This window comes from Clytia hemisphaerica, unplaced genomic scaffold (assembly GCF_902728285.1).
Source record: "Clytia hemisphaerica strain Z4C2 unplaced genomic scaffold, Clytia hemisphaerica genome assembly, whole genome shotgun sequence".
Taxonomy (NCBI): Eukaryota; Metazoa; Cnidaria; class Hydrozoa; order Leptothecata; family Clytiidae; genus Clytia; species Clytia hemisphaerica.
The window spans coordinates 522501-547169 of NW_027103979.1; the positions used below are offsets into that span (position 1 = coordinate 522501).

A 24669-nucleotide genomic window follows, 5' to 3' on the forward strand; every position below is an offset into this window, starting at 1 on the left:
TATATTTTAAACAGTTCTCGGGCAAAATCATGATGAAAATGTTGCTGAAATGTCACTATTTACTTTTTAAAAATAATTTACATATTTTTTGTATCACTGCAAGAGTGGAATTAGGCGGCAAAATTCTGACTTTGAAATTTTAATTTTCAATACCGTAAATCACCGATTAAGCGCCCGGGCGTGAATAATGTAGTTTCAACGTGAAATCTTTCTAAGAACTCATACCAGGTGCCCCAAAAAAAAACTTTACATGATTTCAAACAGATATAAACTGACATTTTAAACTTCAAAGTTTTTTGTCTTAACTCGACTTCAGACACTATCACAATCACATATCTTGTGGTTACCCTTTCCAACTTGTAAAGTTAGTCGACAAAATTGTGCCCGGTGAGAAAATAACCCTGAAATTATCCTAATTTGTAAATTGCAAAATTACCTTAAGTGGATAAATTTTGGTGTGGATTTAGTTTGGCGATTGGCAAAAATGAAATTTTGGCGGTGATTTAATTTGGCGAATGATCATTTTTGTAAAATTTAGCGGGTATTTAATTTGGTGAATGGGAAGGTTTTAGTCTCTGGTAAACTAAAAAATACGTGGTATTTTACAAAGAAATACTTATTCTCATTAGAATTAAAATCTTTAAAAAGTTCGTTAAACTTGGCGGGGATTTAATTTGGCGAATGGCCGACTTTTGACACAAAAGCCAAAATTTATCCACTTAAATGATTTCTCATTCCTACTAATTCGAACATGATATTTTCCATGGTATTCCATTTATTCATTTATCCATTCCTACTGGCTTTACAATTCTCAACATCAGGATCAAACCCCTCCCATCAGTAGATTTGTTAAGTCTTGAACTCTATTTATACAATTTATTGATTTCGTCACTTTTTCAGTACCAAATATCTGTTACAGAAATACTTCAAGAAAAAATTCTGATTCCAAGTAAATTATGAAAACCATACAGATAACTATGTTATTCAGTTTTTGTTCACTTGATGAAGGATTGCCTAAGATTCTACAATATGAAGACTTGTTGTAAAATTATGGAACTATCTTAAAGTTCATATCAAGTCCATATTTCACTCATATTTCTTCATAACGTCATAAAGCTAACATTTCTAAGTACAATCATCATTGGACTGAGGCACCGTATATATATGGGGCTAAAAATTAGGCCTTTTTCAAACATTTGGCCCCAAAAGATTGTCCTTTTCGCTTTGTAACCCTCACAGTGCACTTTCCAAGCCTTTGCCGAATTTCAGCTCTCTCTTACCTTGAGTGTACCCTCCGCCCTCCCGGACTGAAGTGACTAAATTGCCAGAGTCAAAACTTTATCTTCCTGAAGCTTCTTTTTGGATTGTGGATTCATTTTGCCGTATTTTGACATTTTGAAAAGTTAAAAATAGGGGAAACATGTATGCCAAATTTCAGGCCGTTTACTTTAAGAGCAGAAAGTTTGGCGAAGTCAAAAAGTCGCGAAATTTAGCGAATTTAAGTTTCGCGAATTATGGCTCTAGCCGAAATTTCACAGATATAACTTTCGCGAGTTCATGTAAAATTTACCTTTTTTGGTAACGAAAACTCTTTAAAACACGCAAAGATTTACTAGTAGCATTAATTTCTTATCTGGAAGAAACTTTCTCGAAAAAGGATCACAATCGCGAAAAACAAAAAAGTTTCTGCCCGCGAAGTATTTCAAGGTAAAAACTAGGAAGTAGGATATTTAATTTTAAGAACGGACCTTTAGATGCGTTATCCATCAAATTTTAAAAAGCTCTAATTTCAAGAATTTGGTATAATAGTATGTCATACTGTATAATTCTACTGGATCACAAAAAAGACTAATTTTGTTTATTATATGTGTCAATAAATAAACAGGGTTGTTTTTGAATTTTTTGGCTTACAAACACTCGCAAGCAGTAAGTAAGATTACTGTGGTAAAATGATATACTTTAAATCAAATTCTACTTTTTTTCATCGTTACTTTACACTTAACTATATTGGGCTTATCCAGAAAAATTTGAATATGGGGGGGGGGGGGTGGAGGATATAACATTTTTTTGGAATTTTACCCTCCGGAGATTGTGACTTTTTACAGCAGGTCTAAGCCCCGGACAAGCATTAGTTGATACCCTGGACATTCAAGATTACCCTCAAACAGAGCAAAATTACCCCCAAAACAGAGCAAGTTTACCCCCTGGACAAGGCAAATTTTGTAGATTTTTCACTACCCCCGGACACTATATCCTCCAACCCCTACGTACGAACATTTTCTGGAAGAGCCCGTTTTACAATAATAGGATTAATATTTCTAGAAATAATATTAGATAATTGTTATGCAATCCAAATAAAATGTTTTTAACATGAACATCATCTTTAATCCACCGTGCAGCTTTATCTAAAGTTTTATGAAGTGGTCGGAATTCTCAAATTTGACTGAATGAGAGCGAAACAAAATCATATAGATCAAGCCACCTTTAGAATGCCTCACACTATCACGTTTTTGTTGGTTGAGTTTTGATAATTATTGGTTTGGGTCGATTTTTGAAGATTATTTTTTGTTTGACGAAAGCAACAATATCGTAGGCTGTTGATTGACCATCTGAATCATCGATTTCCATCGACTCGCTCATTCCATGTGAAATACTGTTTTTCTTCATTACTGCATATGGTTTATCGAGTTTTTGAATCTTGCCTGTCACCAGGTGGTGACCACAAATTAGCTGAGGCGTACCCTGGAAAAGCAAATTAAAGTAATTTTACAAAATGAATGCCCTTATGTATTACAATATGAAGTAAATACAGTCGCTCTCGTGCTGTCTTCTTCCAGCCACTAGAACCGTTAGAAAACCAACAGATCCGGTGAGACTCGAATTCACAACCATGCCATTCGCGGGCATTTGCCCAACCATTGAGCTACTTTACAAAATATCATCATTTGTGACAAATTTTGAAAATTTTACTCATCTTCAGCATTGATTTAAAGAAAAGTCTTTATGGAAAATCCAAAACCGGCAATTATGTTACAGGGGAACCTTTTATCCTCTAGAATCTTCAAACATAATTTGAATATCTTTATATTGGTTAAACTGTGACAGACATTTTTTTAAACCATAACTTTTTGCTTTTTTCCGACAGGTGGAAATTTAGTCATGAAGTCATCGCTTTGATGAGAACATATGTACCAACATATGTATTTTCAGATAAAAAATAATTGAGGGTGATAAATTCTACCCCCCCCCCCCTCCGGGTTACAAAAATCAAATAGGGTTAAAAAAAGTAAAGGAAATAATTATTTCATTTTCATGACATTTAATAGTTAGAAATAATGGATTTATCCATCTTTATTTTAGAATTTCTGTTCCACTTTTTATTCCAGGCACACTGTAGATTGATGGGTCTCTTTATGCTAAAAAGAGAGCTTACTTTATCATCAAAGTGTAAATTTCCGATATGACTTCCACATAATTCTTCTTCACTGCTCTCCAAAGTTCCTTGAAGTTCAACAATGCTCCATTCTTTTGGGTCTTCTCCACTTAAACATTAAAAGAATATTTCTTCAAATAATAAAACAATGAAAGTACTGAACTTAAAAGTGAGGAATAATCCTCCCAGAATAGAAAATCAGTGAAGCGCCGCCAATGCAAAAAATAGTTGTTTTGGAGAGCATGACGGCCTATTGAATAACTTATTACTCCACGACAGTTACCTAGAGAGAAGATAATTTACTACATTTTTCATTGGTTGAGGGAGTAATTTGTTATTCAATAAATAGGTCGCCGCGTTATCCAAAAAAACTATTCAACATTGAAGGTTTGATTCTACCTCCATTATAGCACACAACACAACAGCTAAAAGCCCCAAAATGATCACATTGAGGTTCATCAGTAAATCATCCATCCCAAAAACCTTCTTGGTTAAGATTGAGAATAGACCTTTAGGGGACCGGGAAGGTATATTGGATACAATTAGCCAACCTTAGTAGGACACAATACCATTTTGAATCTAAAAATTTAAATTTCTTTCCAGCCACCAAAATTTCTTCCCTTAAGGTATATATTATTATAGTTTTTATTTCCTGTCGACCTTGTAAACCCTTAGGGTTTTTTTCTGTTAGGAATTTTTGAAATGTACATAGCTCATAAAACGAAAATAAACTTGAAACTTGAAACTTGAACTTGATATCTATAATTTGATTTTTTTATTACAGATAGAATATTCTCACACAAAACTTTTCAATTCAAAATTGTGCCTAATAGATGTTTTGGCAAACGCGGCGGTCTTTTGAATAACTAAATACTCTATGGCGCGCCAAAGCGGAAATACATACTATCTCTTTAAAACAATACTATCTTCGTTTAAAACATACTATCTTTTTAAAAAAATACTATTTTCGATTAAAACATACTATTTTCGTTGAAAAAATACTATTTCCGTTTGAAAAAATACTATTCTCGTTTAAAACATACTATCTTTTGTAATGATACTATCTTTTTTAAACAATACTATCTATTTTAAAACGATACTATCTTTTTTAAAACATACTGTCTTTTCGAAAACAGTCTGGAAACGAGGTTGGCACGTCTTGCCTCGCTTATTTTAAAGTTTGCATGCATGACCCGCGCATGGTGGGACGACGGGACCATGCTTGCTGGATGGAAAGAACAACATGCTTTATATGGAAATGGCGGAACAGAAAGTCCAAAATGTGGTGAAAACACCACTGTTTTGGTTTTGATCTCAATGTTATGTGGTCATGTCCTTTTTTTCTTCTATTGATTATGGTGTAAATGCCTGAAAGCTGCTTTAAATGGAGTAGTTAGTTGAACAGGAAGTATTCAGCCCTCAGACAGCGATGAGATTTTAGCTACACCAAGTGCCATCTTGTTATGAGGCCCCCCCCCAGCGGACCCAAAATTCACGCCATCACGCCAATTTTTTTTCGATTTCACGCCATCACGCCTGAAAAATTTGATTTTCACGATCACGCCAATTTTTTTCGATTTCACGCCATTACGCCTAGAAAATTTAGTTTTCACGCTCATATTTTGTTATATAAACTTAATTTTTGCCCACATATATGTGTGTTTGGTCTTCAATCAGTTTTTTGGCATTCTCATATGCGTAAGTCAAGATTATATCATTTTTCCTATCGAAAACACGCGAAAAATCTAGATTTTTACCTCTGTTTTTCTATTTTTGACACAGGGGTGTTTTTTTGGGTCTTTTCGATAGGAAAAATGACGTAATCTTGACTTATGCATATCAAAAATTGTTGGACACCTGGTCACATCAAAGGGCACCAGTTTGAGGGCTGAGGTATATTTGAGTAAATTGACAAAGCCCACCATGGTTGGGTAACGGAGAAATTTTTTGAATTTTGAAGGGTTCAAAGTGCTATTTTAGGACCCATTTCAATTCAATTTGAAAAATAATTCATGTAAAAATAATGGAAATCTTTTAAAAGTACAAGCAACATGATGGGCCATGCCCCCTGGTCCCCCCGTTGACGGGTTCCATGAGCATTAATTGTGAATTAGCGTGAATAGTTTTCAAAAGGGGAACGAGGAGGCACAACCATGGTTTGCGCCGACGGGAGAAATTTTCAATTTAGTATGGCTAAAATCGCCCTCATTTACTTTCTTTTTCCAAAATATGGTTTAAACACCACATAATTCCTTTGATCAATCTGCTTAAAATTACACCTCATAATAAACCTGTTGCTTCTTTGTGTTTAAGGATTTGCTACAAATGTATGTTTTCCTGAAATAAAAGACCTAATATCTTTGATGCATCTATAAGAATAAACATCTAAGAAAGAGAGGAGAATGTTAGTTAGGGAGGAAGCGCACCATGGTTTGCGCTGACGGGGAAAATTTTCAAGTTTCGATCCTCTCATAGCATTCGACTTTATCATTTTGAAGACTAGCTAGCAACTGCTAAAAACAATCGGAAGTTACAAGGATAAATGGCAGATGAATAGAACTGTTTGCACCGTTTCTTTTATGTTTTAAAATGAGATCTATAGGAGACCCTATAGGAGGCCTACCATAGTTGGGGCCGACCAAGAAAATTTTGAAATCTAAACCCTCTAAATTGGCTAAAATGGACATAGAAATACGATTCAACTAATAAATATAATTTTCACGATCACGCAGAACTACAAATTTCACGCCATCACGCCTAAAAAAACTAGATTTCACGATCACGCCGGCACTTCATTTTCACGCCATCACGCCGTTTTTTAAATCGGTTTGAAAATTTTTTGCAAGCCGCTGCTGCCAAGAAGTGCTTTGGATTTGTTTTTAATTCCGATTTTGGATTATTTTCGGGAAACAATTTATCGGGATTGCTTAGCGCGGGAAAATAATTTTTCTTAGTAAAAGCTAAAGAAAAGAAAAAACACATAACATAAAAAGAGGCATATAATTATAGTAAAAAGAATAAAAGAAAATGTATTTTTTCTTAAAGTTATCAATATAATTAATTATTAAAGAAATTGTAAATATAATAGAGCTTATAAAGAAAGTGAGTTTTAAAGAAACTTTTCTTTTCTTCGAACAATTCTGTATCACTGTCATTTCATGTAGACCGTTTCTTCTGTATATGGGCTTTTCCAAGGATACTTTAAAAGCTAAAGCTGGATCAAGCGCGAGCTTGCTGCTATTGAAGCGATTTCTATTGATTTCCTTTTAATTTACGGGTCTTTGATGTTGCCGCACTTTTCGATGTGTCATGTACTAAATTTCGGCCAGACATCTTTTTCAAGATTTTGAAAACTAAAAAAGTGATCGATATACTAATTTTTAGCCTTAAAACCACATTGAATTTAATAAACAGAGGAGTATTGGCTTCTAAACTATCCATATATTCTGCATTTTATCATTGCTTGCCACCGAAACTTAGTACCTAGGCAAAGATACTGGTATGTATCACCCTTAAGGATGCTTTTTTGGAGCCTGTCAGTCCCTGTAGGGGTAGAGAAAATTAGAAACTTATATTTAAGTCACATAAAGGGTCGGAAAAATTTCCACTTTTTTCCTCCTTTTTTGTTCTGCTAAGTTCCAAGGCAGTTAGGGAAACCATCCAGGATCATGCCATTCTATAAGCCAGCAAAAACTAAATGACACTTGTAAACTTAAATTTCTTAGCATTTTCCATCGAAAAACAACCAAAAACATTGCTACTTCCCAAAGCCGGAGAGCAAAACAAATTATTCTTCCAAGATTATGGCGCCCTTTTGGATCTATTGTTAAGGCCATCTAAAATGGTGGAAAGAGTTGTGGAAAGACAAAGGTGCCCACTGCATTGAGGGTGGTGACGCCAAAACGCCCAATATGATCTTCCAACAGAAGGCGAGTTAGTTGCCGCGCGAGTTACGTCGTGCACTCCACCGCAGTGCACAACAAAGCGTGTTTAAATGAATATATATAATTAATTATAAGAATATATTATGTGCTTACCTTCAGTAAACTTCAAGTGCTTCATTGAAAATGAAGAAGGTAAGAAGATAAAAAATGCGCTGGATAATTTTCATTGTAACAGTTTGGTCAATCATCGCTGAAAGTTTGGAAAAGTTTTTCCAACGCAAAAGAAAACTTCAGCCAATGGAAAGCACAGTATGCTTATACTTACTATGTTTGCTACATCGTCTAGTCTAGGCTAAAGAAAGTGCGAAAAGACACGAATGTCATTTTTTAATGAGTGACGTTTTGATTTTTTTGATTGCGGCCGCGTACAGGAGCTCGCCAAATGTTCCTAACTGCAATGGTCAAAAGGCTGGTGGACCACTCCTCAGCTCGCAACACTAGTACCCTCGCATGTAAAAGCTATCAGAAAGGCCAAAGAATGATGAAATGATTTCTTTCTAATTTTTCTAAGACCAGAAAATTGTTCTATCGACATCTGATTTGGACGGATTCCATTGTGCGCCAATCATCATTTTTTGCTTAAACGTTCCAAGCAAATGGGGCGCCCTTCAAAGCTTGGTCTTTTATTTGTACTTCATCGTCTCAGCCATTTGGGCTGACTTAGTGCAGCTGGTTTATTAGTTTATTCAAAAGACTGTTCCATTTGGTCGCGTTCGACCACAAAACGTCTATCTGGAAACTATACTAGAGGATGAATACTGGTGAATATCGTGAGATTGGGTAACTTGCATCAGTGGAGGCTAACATGCATAGGCTGGTCATTAAAATACAAAGTTAATTCAAAACAAAATGGTAGAGAAGAGCTGAGAGTGGAGCTGCGTAGTTGTATTTTAATAACCAGCCAGGTCTTTTATTTGAGGGCTATGCTATGCATGTTAGCCTCCACTGATGCAAGTTACCCAATCTCACGGTATTTAAGTACTTAAAGCAAGAATACTTACAGCTTTAGGAATATTTGAACCATTTCTCAACTTCTTAATATGGTAGCGAGCTAAGGATCATGGACCATGGATAAAAGTCAAAACAAAATAACGTACAAGAACTGAAGAAGATGTCAATGTCAGGTAGCTAAAGAGAAAGGAAAGTGAAAGCAGGTTTTGTTTACTTTTTTACTTTCGCGCGCAAAAATACAGCGAATAAAAAGTTGAACGCTTTTTACAAATCTTTCACAATATAATATAGCATTCCGTGTTTTAGTAGTTCGTTTCAATGATGTAATCTTTGTTACTCTCCATCAAAGGGAGTTTTTTCGGGAATTTCTCAGAACCGCTGCAATTAAAATTTAACTACGTAGAAGAGTGTTTGGCCTAGTCAGGCAGTCATGGATGATTCAAATATAAATTGGTAAAGCTAATTTCTAAACTATTGTCAAGAAAATTGGTGGTTGGTAGGCTAAATTCGGTAAATTCTGACTTTTATATCGTTTATTTTTAGATAATTATTTTTCTGTTCCTATATTGGGGCCATTCCATTTTCAAACATTGGTTTGGTGGTAAATTACATACTGACATAGGACAGTGTGTCCCCGTCTGTCCGTCAAAATCGACAAAACAAGACCGAACAGGACCCTGCCGACGCACCGGACTGTCCGGTGTATTTGTCCGGTGGCAAAAAGTATCCTTTCGCTACACCGGACGCAATAAGTCCGGTGTCAGTCCGGTGTTGCATACAGGGAATTTTGGACGCCGGACATTTATGAAAGAAAAAATAAGAAACACCGGACGCACCGGACTGGTCATGTCCGGTGTTTTGATTGTCCGGTGGGAAAAATATCTTTCTCCGACACCGGACATCCGACTTCCTTAAGTCCGGTGTAGAAATTGTCCGGTGGTAAAAAAAATTCTCATTTTACACCGGACTTTCGTGTGTCCGGTGTTCGTTAAGTCCGGTGCGTCGGCAGGGTCCTGACCGAACCAATCTAATGTAATCGAATGCACACAATAATTAACAATTACATCAAATAATTGTGATTCGATTATCAAATGCAATGGAATAGTTGTTTTGGAGAATGCGACAGTATATTTCATTGTATAACAAATTACTGCACCACCTATATCCATAGGACCCTGCCGACGCACCGGACTGTCCAGTGCAGTGTAGAGTACCCTGCCCAGTTGGCGACCAAAATTTTTGGATTAAAATTTTTCACTTGCTTTTTACTTTTTGGAAATCCTTTTCAACCAACGGTTAGACAAACTTTTAACATGTTGTTCGTGTTTGTTTTGATTTTTTATTTGAGGCGATCTTCTTAGAATAAAAAACTTTCGAAGCGAGCGGTATTAGTGCCCAGTTCCCGACCGACGTACCAGTCTGCGACCAATCGCTAAAAAGAGAAAATCAGTGCTCTACTTGCAGGTTAGGTCATTTGAACAGTGCATCACAAACAGTGATATTTCGATCGCACGGAAGCGCTTCAAAACACCAGCTTTTTTGGAGTTTTGTCTCGTTTAACCAAACGCTTCAATCTCGCGTAGGCTTAGGGGTCAAGACTAGAACCCCCAATACGAGACATTGGGCTGACCGAAAAAAAATCATCATCATCAATTTTGTTAATTGGCGGAATCATTTACCCACTGGAAATACGCAACTTTCTGAAGTTTATGTTTTTTTTCGGTTGTGCTTCATTTTAAAAATAACAAAGATGAAAAGTTACCACCATCAATCCCGCGAGTAAAAGAAAGTATTCCGACTAGTCTACGAAAAGTGCGCTCGCGCGGCGAATAAAATATCTCGCAAATTAATATATGCATAAAACTGACGAAATCCTTTCTTTTTTATGCTTAGGTGACATCACCATCGATCCTGACTTGAAAATGGAGAACCAAATTTGGCAATGCATAATTATTACGAGCGGCCGAGAAAGTTTCTGTGACGCAAAAGTTGGGCGATAAACGAAGCCCTAGAAAAACGCCCACTGAAAATTGAAACTAGGAATTTTATTGAATATTTCACTAATGAAGTATCAAACTTTTTGTTTTTTGTAATTATTATGATTCATAATTTTTAAATACTATTTTTTGAAAGTTAAAGGACAATTAAAGTGAATTTAAGCTGATTGGGTGGATATTGGGGGCGGACAGGCGTTTTGCACGTTTCGAGATTGGAAATTAGTCGATAGTAAAAGACGGGGGCGTCTTAGTATGTAATATTAATTCATTATTTTTTTATTTTTTTTTCGCAAATGAAAAATGAATTTTTGATTTTTGAATTTAGAAAATATAATATTTATAATACATTATATTTGATTGTCAATGCCAAAAGATATTTCTTTACTTTACGAATAATCTGCTGTATTGTTTTGCTACTTACCCCCGGATTGTTTTAGTAGGCACTTCGGTCACGTAAATAAAAACACGTGTATATGTTGAAGCCAACTGTGGACTGACTGAAATTGCAATTACATGAATTATTGTGGAAGTGAACGCTTTAGACGAATGTTTGGGAAATCAAAAAGACAACTTTTGTGAGAATGTTGAGTTTTGTTTATATGGCTGTTTGTGACGCACTGTTGAATTGATCAGGATGATAAAAAAACTCATAAGCTTTCCCGTATTTAATTTCTTTGCCCTCGTTCTTTTGTTTTAAAATAGCTCAGTTACATTTCCCTTTGGCATATTTTTTTAGAATTTTTCTTCAAGTCGGCATTTTTTTCTAAAGTATGTTTTTGTTTTGTTTTGAAAGTGGCGTCTATGGAGAGTCTTCATTTGATAAAAACGCGCGAATTTTTTATGTCTACCCGGAGATTCAATATACCGGTTTCCTTTGCTTTTTCAATCAGGAGCTATAAACTTCGCATTGGAGTTGTCAAGTTAAAGACCGCGGGCATGCCCCTTGAATGTTCTGACCGCAAAATGTAATGTCTTCTTTTTTTTCTCAGCATCTGGAATGTTTTGATCGCAATGCAGAGTCTTCTTTTTCTTACTTTCAAATTTTGTCGGTCGCAGACTGGACGTCTAATTTCGAAACTGATTGCATCAACTTTTTTATCAATATTTCAGACGAATGAAACTGTATTGAGCTGATTTTTATAGAAATGCTTTCTAACATACTCATCGTTTTGGACAAGTATTTTTTGGAGTGGCAGTTGAAGCGTTTTTTCTTACTGTACGAAGCTTTTTTGTCCACAGGTAGCCATTTTTTATTTTTTTCGAAAAATCCGGCTTTTTCGTGTGCTTCCGTGCAAAGTTGGATCTTTCGGATTCTACTTGTTCTTTTCTAGAATTTTTTTACACAGTACGGGAAATAGATCAAGGCATATAACTACCAAAAGAAATTCTCCAAAGGTTGTTTTTGTATGACTTTTCTGGGTTCAAAGACGTTTGGTCGCCAACTAGACCGGTCGCCAACTGGGCAGGGGACTCTATTTGTCCGGTGGCAAAAAGTATTCTTTCGCTACACCGGACGCAATAAGTCCGGTGTCAGTCGGGTGCTGCATACAGGGAATTTTGGACGCCGGATATTTATGAAACAAAAAATTAAGAAACACCGGACGCACCGGACTGGTCATGTCCGGTGTTTTGATTGTCCGCCGGGAAAAATATCCTTCTCCGACACCGGACATCCGACTTCCTTAAGTCTGGTGTAGAAATTGTCCGGTGGTAAAAAAAATTCTCATTTTACACCAGACTTTCACGTGTCCGGTGTTCGTTAAGTCCGGTGCGTCGGCAGGGTCCTATATCCATTTGAATCTTGAATCTTGAGTTTCCCATTTTATCCAGGCGATGTCAATTGAACTGTTCAATTATACCAAACTAATCGAAACCAATCGAACTTAATTGAACGATAGGTGCTCGATTACCAAGCCAAATCGAACAGGCATCGAACTGAGAAATTCCGGTAAAGCTTGATTTGTTCATCGATTGATGTTCCATGTGTTTGATTTACGGTTTTCGTTCACAAATCGTTCTCGGAGCGCATGAACAACTCTTTTCTGCTAAATCCATTGATTGGTTGGGATCGTTTAGGCTAGAGCTGTTGCACTAGCAATAACTGGAACCGTGAGCTACAGAAACACTGATCAAACTTAATCGAACTGTGATAAACCAGCTGCGCTGGAAGCTCCGACTTAAGAGATCAAAAGATGTGAAAGATGAATTTATTGAGTTAGTTGTGTTAGAACGTTGCCCACAAACTACTAATCAGAACAGATCAGAAAGCAAAGTAATAATTCTATTGCAGAGCGAGTATGAGAAATAATCTTAATGAATAAATAGTCCAGCTGGAAGTTTAGCTCTTCTAAGTGATTTACACATGCACTTTCTTGCCTAAAGAACCAACCCCACCCCCGCCCACTCATCCTCGACTAAAAAGTTCAAAATTGGAGCTAAAGGACATAAACATTTAGAAGTCAATATTTCCAAGTTCTTATAAATTTATTTTTTCTAAACTTGCCAATAGCAAAGCCATGATGCGCCGTTGATTTGATTGTCCGGATAAAATTTCGGGAGAAAAATAGCCTAAATTAGAGGCCACAGCTTTTCGCTAAGCATTATTTTTTCTGTTGGGATAATACCTGGAGGAGAGTAGGATAAACCAAATAAAATGGTACAATAGTGTGTATGTAATAAATATTTGGAAAAAACTTGATTTGGGTTTGAAAAATCTTCAAAAGGAACGGTCGCCCCAGCCGATGAAATTATGACAAAGTCCAAAAAATATAATTTTCAGTTATAACACTGTGAAAATTTCTCCGATCTTGTTCAAATTTACACAGGAATTGTGTTTTAGTATCCTTTATTGAATTCTCATAGTGATATGTTTGTAAAAAATCTGTGTCGGGTTTGAAAAATCAAAAGGAACGGTTGCCAGCCAGTCAACAATGTCAATGATGAATACAAAACAGGATCATTTTCAGCCATACACATGACATAACACCACAAAAACTACCTTATTGGAACTAATTTTCGCGGGAACTAATTTTCGCGGGCGAAAAAAAAATATCCGAAAAATTGCATTTTGCGGGTTTTAATTTTCGCGGTTTTGCCTTTTTTTGGACAAATTTCTTTCATTTTCCTAGGGATTTTTCAAATTTTTCGATAAAATTGGAAAAAAATTGTATTTCGCGGGAATTAATTTTCGCGGTTTTCGACTCTCAAAATTTTTCGCGGGATCAAATTTTCACGATTTTGACGAAAAACCGCGAAAAACGCTAAAATTAAAACCCGCGAAAATTAGTTCCAATAAGGTACTCAGATCGTTTTCAAATTTGCACTGTAATGTTGTAATTTTAGTATTCTCTTTTGAATTCCAATGGCTGTGTGTTTGAAAGTTTCATTGTCAAGTTACAGAGTTTTATGGTTTTGTGCGCCTAGAAAAGAAGTTTAGCCATATGCAAGATTTAAGCACTCGATCAGCTGACGATTCATGGACAAAATTTCTCCAAAGTCTTTCCACATTGTTAGAGAACATTGTTCTTCTGCTTCCACGCGCCATTAAATAATACAATCTTTTTAAAATTGTTAGTTATGCATCAAACTTCTCATAAATCATGTCCAAAACATCATGAATAATGATGAAAATGATCAATTTTTTACTGAGATTTGCCCATTCGCTACACAGTCAGCTAGCCCACTTTCGGCAGCCATCTTTTTCTAAATACTTTCGGCCAATTATGGCGCGCGGAAGCGCCATTAAATAATACAATCTTTTTAAAACAATACCATCTCTTTTATAACGATACTATCTTTAGTTTGAAACAATACTATCACATTTAAAACGATACTATCTCGTTTAAAACGATAGCATCTCATTTAAAACAATACTATCTTTTTAAAACAATACTATCTTCGTTTAAAAACATACTATCTTTTTAAAACAATGCTATCTTCATTTAAAAACATACTATCTTTTTTTAAACAATACTATCTACATTTAAAAGCATACTATCTTTTTAAAACAATACCATCTTCGTTTAAAAACATACTATCTTTTTAAAACAATAGTATCTTCGTTTAAAAACATACTATCTTTAAAAAGAATACTTTGTTTTGTAAAAACATACTATCTTCGTTTAAAAACATACTATTTCATCTAAAAAGAAACTAGTAAACGAAAATAGTATGTTTTAAAAAGATAGTATTGTTTTAAACAAGATAGTATTTATTGGCACTTCCGCGCGCCATAGCCAATCAAATCACAATATTATCGGAATTCAGATAATCCGTTTTTATTAAATCAGAATAGATCATCAGATTAGATAAACAAAAAAAAATGTCTTGACCATTGTCGGAAGAGAGAATTAAAGGTTCCTAGGCCAGAGCAATAAGCCAGGCGTAGTTAATCGATATAATCGATAATCTTGAGTAATCGATAAATAATCGATAAGTAATCGATGGATTAAATATCGATTAACCGATAGAATTGATAGGTAATCAGACCTTCAAAAAATCTTGAGTATCGATCAGCGATCAATTATTTCCAAGCTATCGATTACTTATCGATCACATATCGACTACATACAACCTATCGATTACTTATCAATCATGTATCGATTGTTAACAATCATCGATTACTTATCGTTGATGCATTGATTACTTATCAATTATTTACTTATCTTCGATCACGTATCGCTATCTATTATATATCGATCATGACCGACTATTGATTACATTACCAGCCCTTTTTACGCCAGCCCTTATTCCACCAACGAGCCCAAAAATAACGCTAATAAGGTCCGGCGTAAAAAGGGCCAAGATAAGGTATTTAATGAAGTAAAGAAAATTTCTGGAATTCGCCAAATCTCATACCGATCGTATTACTTTGAATAAACGCCCACTTTCGAATTAATAATGCTCCTCCAAAAAGGCAAACCATTCAATAACGCCCCTTCTCTAAATAAAACGGTAACTTTGTTTGTTTTGTAACTTTTTTTTGTTCAGCCTTTCAGAGGGTTTGAGAATGCTTCAGCCGAAATTTACCGTATGCTTATAAAAAAAATGAGTGTAGTAGCTTTTCTAGGCCCTATGCTACCAGGGGATTGGATTCAATTCAAAAGTACATCCCAATCAAGGTCAGCGAAAAATGTTGCTTTTTAAATTTCGCAAAAATGGCGAAAATTCGAGAAATCGAGAAATTTAATCTCACGAAGGCGAAAGTTACTCCAATTAAAGTACCACTCCCTAAATTCTGATAAATAAACGATCACGAATCGATAGTTGATCGATTAATTATTTGATCGATGATTAATCAATTTTTGATCGATATGTAATCGATCAAAAGCTGTGATCGATAGCCGATCGATTTTTAATTATACTTAATTTAATCGAACTATAATCGAACTATAATCGATAAACAATCGATGACAAAATTGATCGATAAATACCTTATTACTTCGAATAAACGCCCTCCTTCTTTTAAACGCCCCCTCGAATAAACGCCCCTCCTTAAAGGAAAATTATTCAATAAACGCCCCCTCAAATAAATGCCCCCTCTAAGGGGGGGGGCGTTTATTAGAAACTTGTGATTTTAATATTTTATTACAAGTATTGATTGGGATTGAAGGAAGATAGTAGTCATTTTTTGTAACTAGAGTAGTTTTGATGCAATTTTAGTCACCAAAACCAAAGAAATCTGCACTGAAATCTTGATATAGAACTAAAATAAAGAGTAGATTTCCCAAAATATTCGAAGTTAGACTCAAATAATTTAATAAACGCCCCCTTCTTTTAAACGCCCCCTCAAATAAACGCCCCTCCTAAAATCGAAAAAATTCAATAAACGCCCCGGGCGTTTATTCGAAGTAATACGGTAATCGAGCTTTGAAAAAATCTTGAGTAACGATTACCTATCGATTCTATAGGTTAATTGATATCTAATCCATCGATTATTTATCGATTACTCAAGATTATCGATTATATCAATTAACTACGCCTGGGATAAGTAATCTAACTTTAATCAAACTGAAGATTTTCCGGTAAAGTTCGATTACTATTCGATCAGGTTTTGTAATCGAACATCTATCGTTCGATTTTGTTCGATGAAATTCTATAGTTCAATTCCGAAAATCGGATTGATAGAGTTCAGTTGACATCGCCTCTAGGCATTATGCTCTTTCGATCATGCGTCACTTTGAATGATTCCTGGATTGGTTTTTTCCTTAGTGTTCCTTTATCCTTCTTCTTTGTGGCTTTTTCTCCAGACCAGATATTCTTTTATCCACTCCTTTGTTCAGTCACACTAGGAAATCAAGCTTTCAGAAAAAATAACATCAGTCATAGGCAGGCTAGCTCTAAAGCTCTAAAACAGCATCTAATAACATGAAAACCAGAATATCAGGCCTGGCCATGAATGGCGTGCGAAAGCACACGCACGCGCTGGCACACACGTTAAATGATTTACGAGTGCGAAAATAACACGCCTAAAAAGGTTAAAAAAACTCCAAGGCGTGCGATTTAAGCACGCCTAGAACACTCTTTGAAAATAATAGCACGCGCATAATAAGAATTATTTTCAACAAAGCAGGTAAACTATAAATAGCTTATATTTGCTTCTCTCTTGTGATTCCCTTTTTCGTGCTCCAGACTTTCCACAAATCTCTCTTTTTCATTTGATAGTTTTTCTTTCACTTTTGTCGTCATAGGTTTTTATCATACAGATTCGTGAAAGGCTTCTCTTTTCTCTTTTATTTGATGATTTTTCTTTTACTTTTGACGTCATAGCCTTTTTTACAGATTATGTCTGATCCAGTCTGATCTTTCTTTGTGTATACAAGAAAGAAAAATATTTTACTTTTTACACAAGCTTTGCATAATAAATTAGTTAAAGATTGGTTGGAGACTAGAGTATTTTTACATGAACTCGTTATTATATTTATAACATCCCTGTCTCAGTGATTCGGTCCCAGCGTTGTTTTAACGTTCATCTAATGTTCTATGGACGTTATGAACGTTAGATGGAAGTTGATACAACGTTGTGTGCCAGCTGAAAATTGTTCAATCGTTATAATAAAGAGAATAAGTTGTTAGTTAGCATTAGCCTGAGAGACTCCATACCACGAGTAGACCCTTTCTGAGATCAATTTCTTATCCTAATTAGTAAATATTAATAGCACGCCATAAAAGTTTTAGGCCTGCTATTATTGCATGCCATAATATAGGTTAAGATTTTAGGCGTGCGATCGTTTTACTCATGGCCAGGCCTGGAATATGGTTTTTCAATGGGAATCAAAACTATAAAGTGCACTTACAAATATCAATATATGCCAGATCTAACAAAATTAATAACGGCACTGTCATCATTGACAAAAAAACAAACAATTTTCTGTCAAGAGCCTTGTAAACATTCCAACAACTTCCATCAAAATGATCTACCACAGCTATGTCTACCATTTTAGCGCGCGGTCTGAGGATTGAGCCTAGAACACTCGTAGAACGCCTGCCAGCTCCTGCGCGGGTGAAAAACTTTAATCTGTCAATCATTATTTCTCAAGTGAAAAAATGCGAAGCGATTATAGCTTTTCAATAGTGTGGATTTTCAGTGAATAGTATTCAATAATCATTATCCCTTTATTTTCATTTCTAGAATTTTTGCAAAAAAAAGGAAAAATAGAAATATAGTATTTTTTACTGCTCTATTCACATACTGAATTTGAAAGATCTTCTATGTGGTGTTTTTTTGCAAACTTCAAAAAACTGATTTTTGTCCCGCTTTTGCGGGACTTTAGCTTAAGTGCTTGCGTGCAGCATAGGGTACAAAGTCCAAATATGCGTTTCCCGTAACTTTTGTATGAAGAGTTAGGTCTATACTGATAGGATATATTTGCAATAACAGGATGAGAGTTATATCTAAAACCTGAAAACTTAAAATTAGCAAAATGACCGATTGCGTACGTGCAGCTGCCAGAACATCATCACCAACCAAATTTTGTCATTCAATTTCCGAGACAGCGCTTCAATTTTTAAGGCCTTGTTGTTTATACGCTAAAGTAAAAATAATTCCGCACATCTAGATGGGTCAGTGTTTGAGGTCTGGCAAAATTTCCGGAAAATGGCCTATCCAGTGGTGCACGAATCTAGGTGGGTTCCGTCTCCCCCATAGATTTTTTTTTGAGAAGTTGCTCTTCAAATAATTTTCAAGGTCAGCTTGGTTTTCATCTATGGCTCAAATTTTAGGCAATTTAGTTTTTGAAAATGTTAATTTCATTGAAAAGCGCCGGGTTATTTTTTCATGAATCCCTTTAGAAGTTTGGTGGCGCATTTCTTTGCTTGCAAGTCAAGTAAACAATATAGCGCTTTCGCAGCATTAATCTTTGATACACATTTCGGCAGGACGCTATGTGACTAACTGTTGTTTGTTGAGAATTCTTTTATTATCATTTGTCACATCTTTTTCCTCTGTGATTGCTGTGTATCTTTCTCTGACTTTTTGACACAGTACAATGTGCACCAGCTCTTCAGAGTGACCACAAATACATTTTTTTGCTCTATTCCTTGATTGTTCCCGATATCATACATTTCCATTTTTACTTCCCCTCAGCCAGTAAAAATGTAGTAAATTATCTTGTCACTAGTGTCTAGGTAACTGTTGTGGAGTAATTAGTTTTTCAAAAGACTGTGCTTTCTCCCAAACAACTATTTCAATTAAATGGTTGATTCCTGGGTAATATTTGATTGTGTTCGTTTTTGTTAGAATTACATTCAATTGAGATTCAATATATCGATTATGTTCGATTAAAATATTCTAGCTGTGGTAAGCTTTACATTCCAAATTAATCTATTTTCCACCAGACCTACAACAACCACCAGCAAGGTTTTAAACCTAACCCGAAATATGGGTCCAGTTCACTCTGGTTTGCTCTGGTTGACTTAAAAAAGGGCTTTTTTTGTTGTTTTTTGATGATTTTTGAAGTCAATCTTTGATAAACTTTGGACTATATCTTTCGATGCAATAAGTTTTTTGATTTTGAAAAGTTTTTTCACATTAATGATGTGCTAAGATCAAAGAATCACTCGCGTGAAAATGTAGATTATAGCACAATTATTGAAGAAGTTGATTTTCTTCTTCTTTATTTTCAATCTTCATTTCCAATCTTTTTTGAGTTTTTTTGACAATATCCCACTCCTTTGTTTGTTTCAACGAGCACAAAATCGCTACTTAATTCAAATTCTACCAAAAGTTATGGAGGTTTGAAAAAACACTACCAACTAATTTTATATAGACTTTAGTTAAGGAGGCAATTACATGCTTACCTCCCATTTGAATAGTTATAAAAGCATATAATTTCACCCTTAACCCTATGCGTACTAGGGGGCTGTTTTTGCTCAGGGATGAAACTAATTTTAATAGCTCCTGAAATAATAGAGCTTTTGGCATGAAATTTTCTATAAATTCCCAACTTTTAATTAGCTTCAAAACAAAAGAAAAAATATGAAACCTAAAAATTTCACACCTTCAGCATGATGAAATTTCTGACTTAAGTTGTCACAAAAATTGACACATTTCCAACAGAAATTTCTTTTGTATGTCAAATATATTGTTTAACTGTAATTTATTGAATATTTAGGATAAAATTAAGCATGACGAGTGACGTCATCAAAAAGATTTTTTTTTCAAAAGTTACCTTACCTTATATAACAAGGATTTTGTGTGCCAAACTTCACCCTGTTTCATCCAAAAAGACCCACTAGATCAACAGTTAAGGGGTGGTACAGAAACAGCCCGTAGTTTTGAACTGCCCCTAAAAGCCTAAGTATGGATTAAGAAATTCTATAATTTTGATACTGTTGCTAATTGAAATTGTGCGTTTTTAAACACTTAATTAAGAGAGTTTTCCAGAATTGGAAATTGTCAATTATTTTTCCAAAAATGGGAAAATCAGGGAAACTTTTTTCTGAAAATGAGAATTTAATCATATACTTTAATGGGATTAATAGTGGTATGATAACCTAATCAACAAAAGATTTTCAAATTTTTCCAGCATTCAGGGGTGATCAAGAACATATGATAAGCAAGAAATTAATTATAGGGACAAGAATCTTTCTCAGTAAATTTCCTTGTTCTTTCATCCATAAAGCCACTTAATTTTAACTCCATGAATCACCTTGCAATTTTCAAAGGTACAATGTTAAAGCAGCCCCTTCTGTTGGAGAGTCAATAGGTTATAACTAAACTGATTTTTTTAATTGTCTTAAATTAACACTGACTGCCAATCAATTTTCTTGAAAACCAAAAGAATATATTGACTGTCAATATTGACAGTCAATTTTTTGCATTGACTGTTCATTACTTACATTGACAGGTGGTAACAAAAAAATTGACAGTCAATACAAATCATTGACTGTATGAAAGGAAATATTGATGGTCATTGTAAACAATTTGTTGTCAATAATTTACAATTGACAGTCAGTAAAACTTGATGACAGTCGATGAAATATATTGAACATGTTTTTTGACTAAGTAGTGTAAGTGTGAATAGGGATGGTGTCAACCTGCCAGTGGCCAAATGCACTTAGTTCTTTGGGGTACTAACTGTCAAATGCACTTAGTTCATTTGGGTACTAACTGCTTAGGGGTGGTGGTAATGCTCTAAAATTTTCAATTTTTGTAGTTATTTGTCATGATATCCCCCTTGCTCATGATTCAAAAATTATGACTCACAAGCTTGATTTATATAATCCAATGAGCAGTAATGAGCATGTACTACAAATCTGGTAGAAGGGAACAAAATATGAATGAATAAACCTCCTTTCTTTTTGATCCATGCTTGACCAACATCGAACAACCTGGATTTTTAAGCATGATTTATGCTTTTGTTATCCTCATTCTAAATGTTGAGATATCAATAGACACACCCTTGTTTTGTTTGGCACCAACAACTTGGTGTTGATTATTTTTGTGAATTGAAACCAACAGGATGTATTTGAAGTTAGACATTCTGTTTAAAAAATGCTGTTTATGATTTCTTAACTGATGAATACTTAACAAAGCAACAAGCTTTGAGTTTTGCGAAAATTAAGTTTTGTCATTTATTTTCTAAATAATAGAGATTTTCTATTCTGGTTTTCCAAAATTGGGAAAACCTTTATCCATTTTGCCACCCAAACCTGAATTCAATACCTGCTATAGCTTAAATATAAAACACCCACCTCCTAATAGAGTTCCTGGTATTGGCTTTTTTGATGTTAGACACTACTCTTTGGCTATGGGTCCACAGCCTAGAGGTCCAGAATCTTCGAGTTAGAAAACTTTGAGTTAGCAATTTTCAAGTTAGCAATTTTCACGTTATGATGTCACTCAACTCTAACTCGATATCTCATTTTCAAAAAAAGATTTTCGAGTTAGAATTAACTCAAATTTTATTTTTCGCAAAAAAGTTTTTCACAAAACCTTTTTTCGAGTTAGCTAACTCAAAATTTATTTTTTGTACAGAAGCTTTCGATTTAGCTATTATGGTTTTTTTAGGAAAAGTTAACTGAATTTTATTTTTGTGTGTGAAAAAATCCATGTGAATTCCATTCATTTGTAAGTTTTTATTCGAATTTTGAATGTTTTCATTCACAATTCGAATGTTTTTAATTAAAATTCGAATGTTTTTATTCAAAATTCAATGTTTTGTATGAAAATTCTAATTCTTAGACGGGGTACCAACACAGAAAATAGAAAGATCTCTAGTTAGTCGAAGAAAAATGCATTTTTACAATCTTTTTATAAATGAAATAGTAGAATTTCATTCCTTTAAAGATTTAACAACTAAAAGTAAGATTTGGTTGAGTTTTAAGTACTTTTTATGCTCTTACACACCCACATAAGCTCTTGGCTTTGTCCCTTGTGTTCTTATTTACACCACACAGATTATTTACTTGTGAATAACAAAAGATCAATCAAAGGAAACTTGCAGCAGTATTTCCCAGAGCGATTGTATCACGTCCATCTTGTCCATCAGTGTAAACTAAAATAAAAAAGTGTTGCGAATGGGTCTGGTTACGAGATTGAGTTCTTACCTGACTTAGAGTAGGCAGATTCAAATAATAGTTAACACAAAACTTTTTTTTCCCCAAAAAGATCTGAGTTAGCTAACTCGAAAAGAGGTTTTGATTTTGTGAAAAATAAAATTTGAGTTAATTCTAACTCGAAAATCCTTTTTGGAAAATGAAAAATTGAGTTAGAGTCAAGTGACGTCATGATTTAGCTAAATCAAAAATTCCTAACTCGAAAATTCCTAACTCAAAGTTTTCTAACTCGAAGATTCCGGGCCTCCACAGCTACAGCTACATATCCCCTCTGATTGCTCTCATTTGACAAAGCCTCTCTTGCATATTATTAAGATTTCCCATATTAAATATTATAAATAGTGGTTCAATAATTTTATCTCTCTTTCAGCATTTACTATTAATTAAATGTGCTAAGATGGCAACATTGAAATTATTAAATGTGATATTTCTAAGCCTCTCATTGTGCTCATTATGTCTGTCTTGTGGTCTTCAAAAAGCACTCAACGATATGACAAACCAAGTGAAAAACTTGACTATGAAGTGCAACCCTGATGGCTTGAAATGCTCATCGTTCATTTGCAATGTTTTTCATAAAGATGAACCTGACAAGAAGTTTTTCTCCATGGCTGGGTTTTGGCATTGTAAAGACAGTAAGGAGGTTTTTGAGATTCATTATGAGGGAGCTAGTGCCACAGCGAACAAAAAGTTTAATGTGAATACCAAACAACAGTTAAGTACAATTGTTGATGATAATCAAATCAAGCTATCAGTTGATGTCCTGTTTACAAATGAAGGCAACGGAATGAAAAATTTATCAATGAATTTCAACCTTGATTTAATTAATAACTCAAAGGTTTCAATTGCAGAAAAGTTTTCATTGAAGCCAGAAATGTTAGCGATGGTGTGTAATTGTGAAGGTATTAATGCTCTTGAAAATGAAATGACAACACGCTTCTCACTTATTAAATCTGAGAAGACATTTTGTTGGGGTTTAACTGAAGATTGCTTATTACCGTATTGTGTTGGAACAATTGAAAAACCTTATCTTATGCATTTCTCATTCAACGGTTCCATGTCCTGTCCAAATAAGCTACCAGAATACAATTTAACTTTGTCCATCCATCATACAGAATCAATATCAATAAGCCAAACAAAGTTCCTTGTAAACAAGTTTGATCCTGATATAGAGCTCAAGCATGAAATAGCTGAAAATGTTCTCCTAAATCTCAATACAAAAAGCTACTTCACCAAAATCACAAAGGAAAACATTATTCTTCTGAATACTATTTCCGCAAAGATTTCTGGTAAATACAAAGCAGATGCTACTCAAAACATCACTGTGAGTTTCCCAAATCACGGCTGTACACCATCTGAAACAATAACAACCGCCAAACCTTCAACCACAAAAGCAACTACCAAAGCACCTGCTACAACAGCAGCAACTACCAAAGCACCTGCTACAACAGCAGCAACTACTAAAGCACCTGATACAACAGCAGCAACTACCGAAGCACCTGATACAACAGCAGCAACTACTAAAGCACCTGATACAACAGCAGCAACTACCAAAGCACCTGGTACAACAGCATCAACTACCAAAGCACCTGATACAACACCCGTTAAAACAACATCTGGGAAAGGAACAGGAGATGGCAAAACATCGGACAAGAAACCATCAGCTAGTCCAGCTAAAGTTGCATTAATCATCTTAGCTGTTCTTATTATTTTAACAGTATTCCTAGTTGGTTTGTATCTTAAAAAGAAGAGAAGACTCAGCAGTCAACCTGCATATTATAATGACATTGCATTGAATGATCCATTGCGTTATGAAATGGACGAGGAACAAGGAGATGATGATGAATTACAATTGCTCACGTAAACAAAGGTTTTAGAGTTTGAATACAAAAAAAGATTCCTCCCAGTTCCTTCTGGTCAGTATCTCATTTTCATCTATGCTGTGGCTCTTTTCAGAACTTTGGTCATTATATGAATTTTTAGAAATGCTGTGCTAAAATGCTTGTTGATAATTGTAGCTATTCTTTTTCCTGTTCACCATCATACAACATACAGTACAAACTCCTGGGTATTTGCTAATAGACCTTATCAGAGTATTTGATCTTTCTAAAACAGCGATTCATTATGGGATTATTTCGGGGGTATTACAGTAGAATTCCTAAGAGATTTCTATTGTAATACCCCCGAAACAATCCCACAATGCATTGTTGTTTTGAAAGGATTACCTTGCTATTAATAAAGCTTTTGTTGATAAGAAAGGAGTGAATAAAATGCATCGATTTTTACCGAA

At 34.9% G+C, this 24669-nt stretch overlaps 2 protein-coding genes and 1 long non-coding RNA gene across 4 annotated transcripts in view; 1 reads left to right on the forward strand and 2 right to left on the reverse strand.

Annotated features, from left to right (window-relative positions):
* LOC136810908 (polyadenylate-binding protein 2-B-like) overlaps positions 1-24669 on the forward strand; it is a 276555-nt gene that overhangs the window by 96560 nt on the left and 155326 nt on the right. The window lies entirely within an intron of this gene.
* Positions 1853-8517, reverse strand: LOC136810893 (chromosome transmission fidelity protein 8 homolog). Its single transcript, XM_067067478.1, has 3 exons — positions 8379-8517; positions 3434-3542; positions 1853-2742 (listed from the first exon to the last, which is right to left on the reverse strand). Exons 1-3 carry the CDS (start codon positions 8399-8401, stop codon positions 2503-2505), a joined length of 372 nt encoding a protein of 123 aa, XP_066923579.1. The 5' UTR covers positions 8402-8517; the 3' UTR covers positions 1853-2502.
* LOC136810894 (uncharacterized) lies at positions 13169-14092 on the reverse strand. The gene is made up of 2 exons (XR_010847172.1): positions 13626-14092; positions 13169-13323 (listed from the first exon to the last, which is right to left on the reverse strand). It is a non-coding gene; the product is annotated as an uncharacterized lncRNA (long non-coding RNA).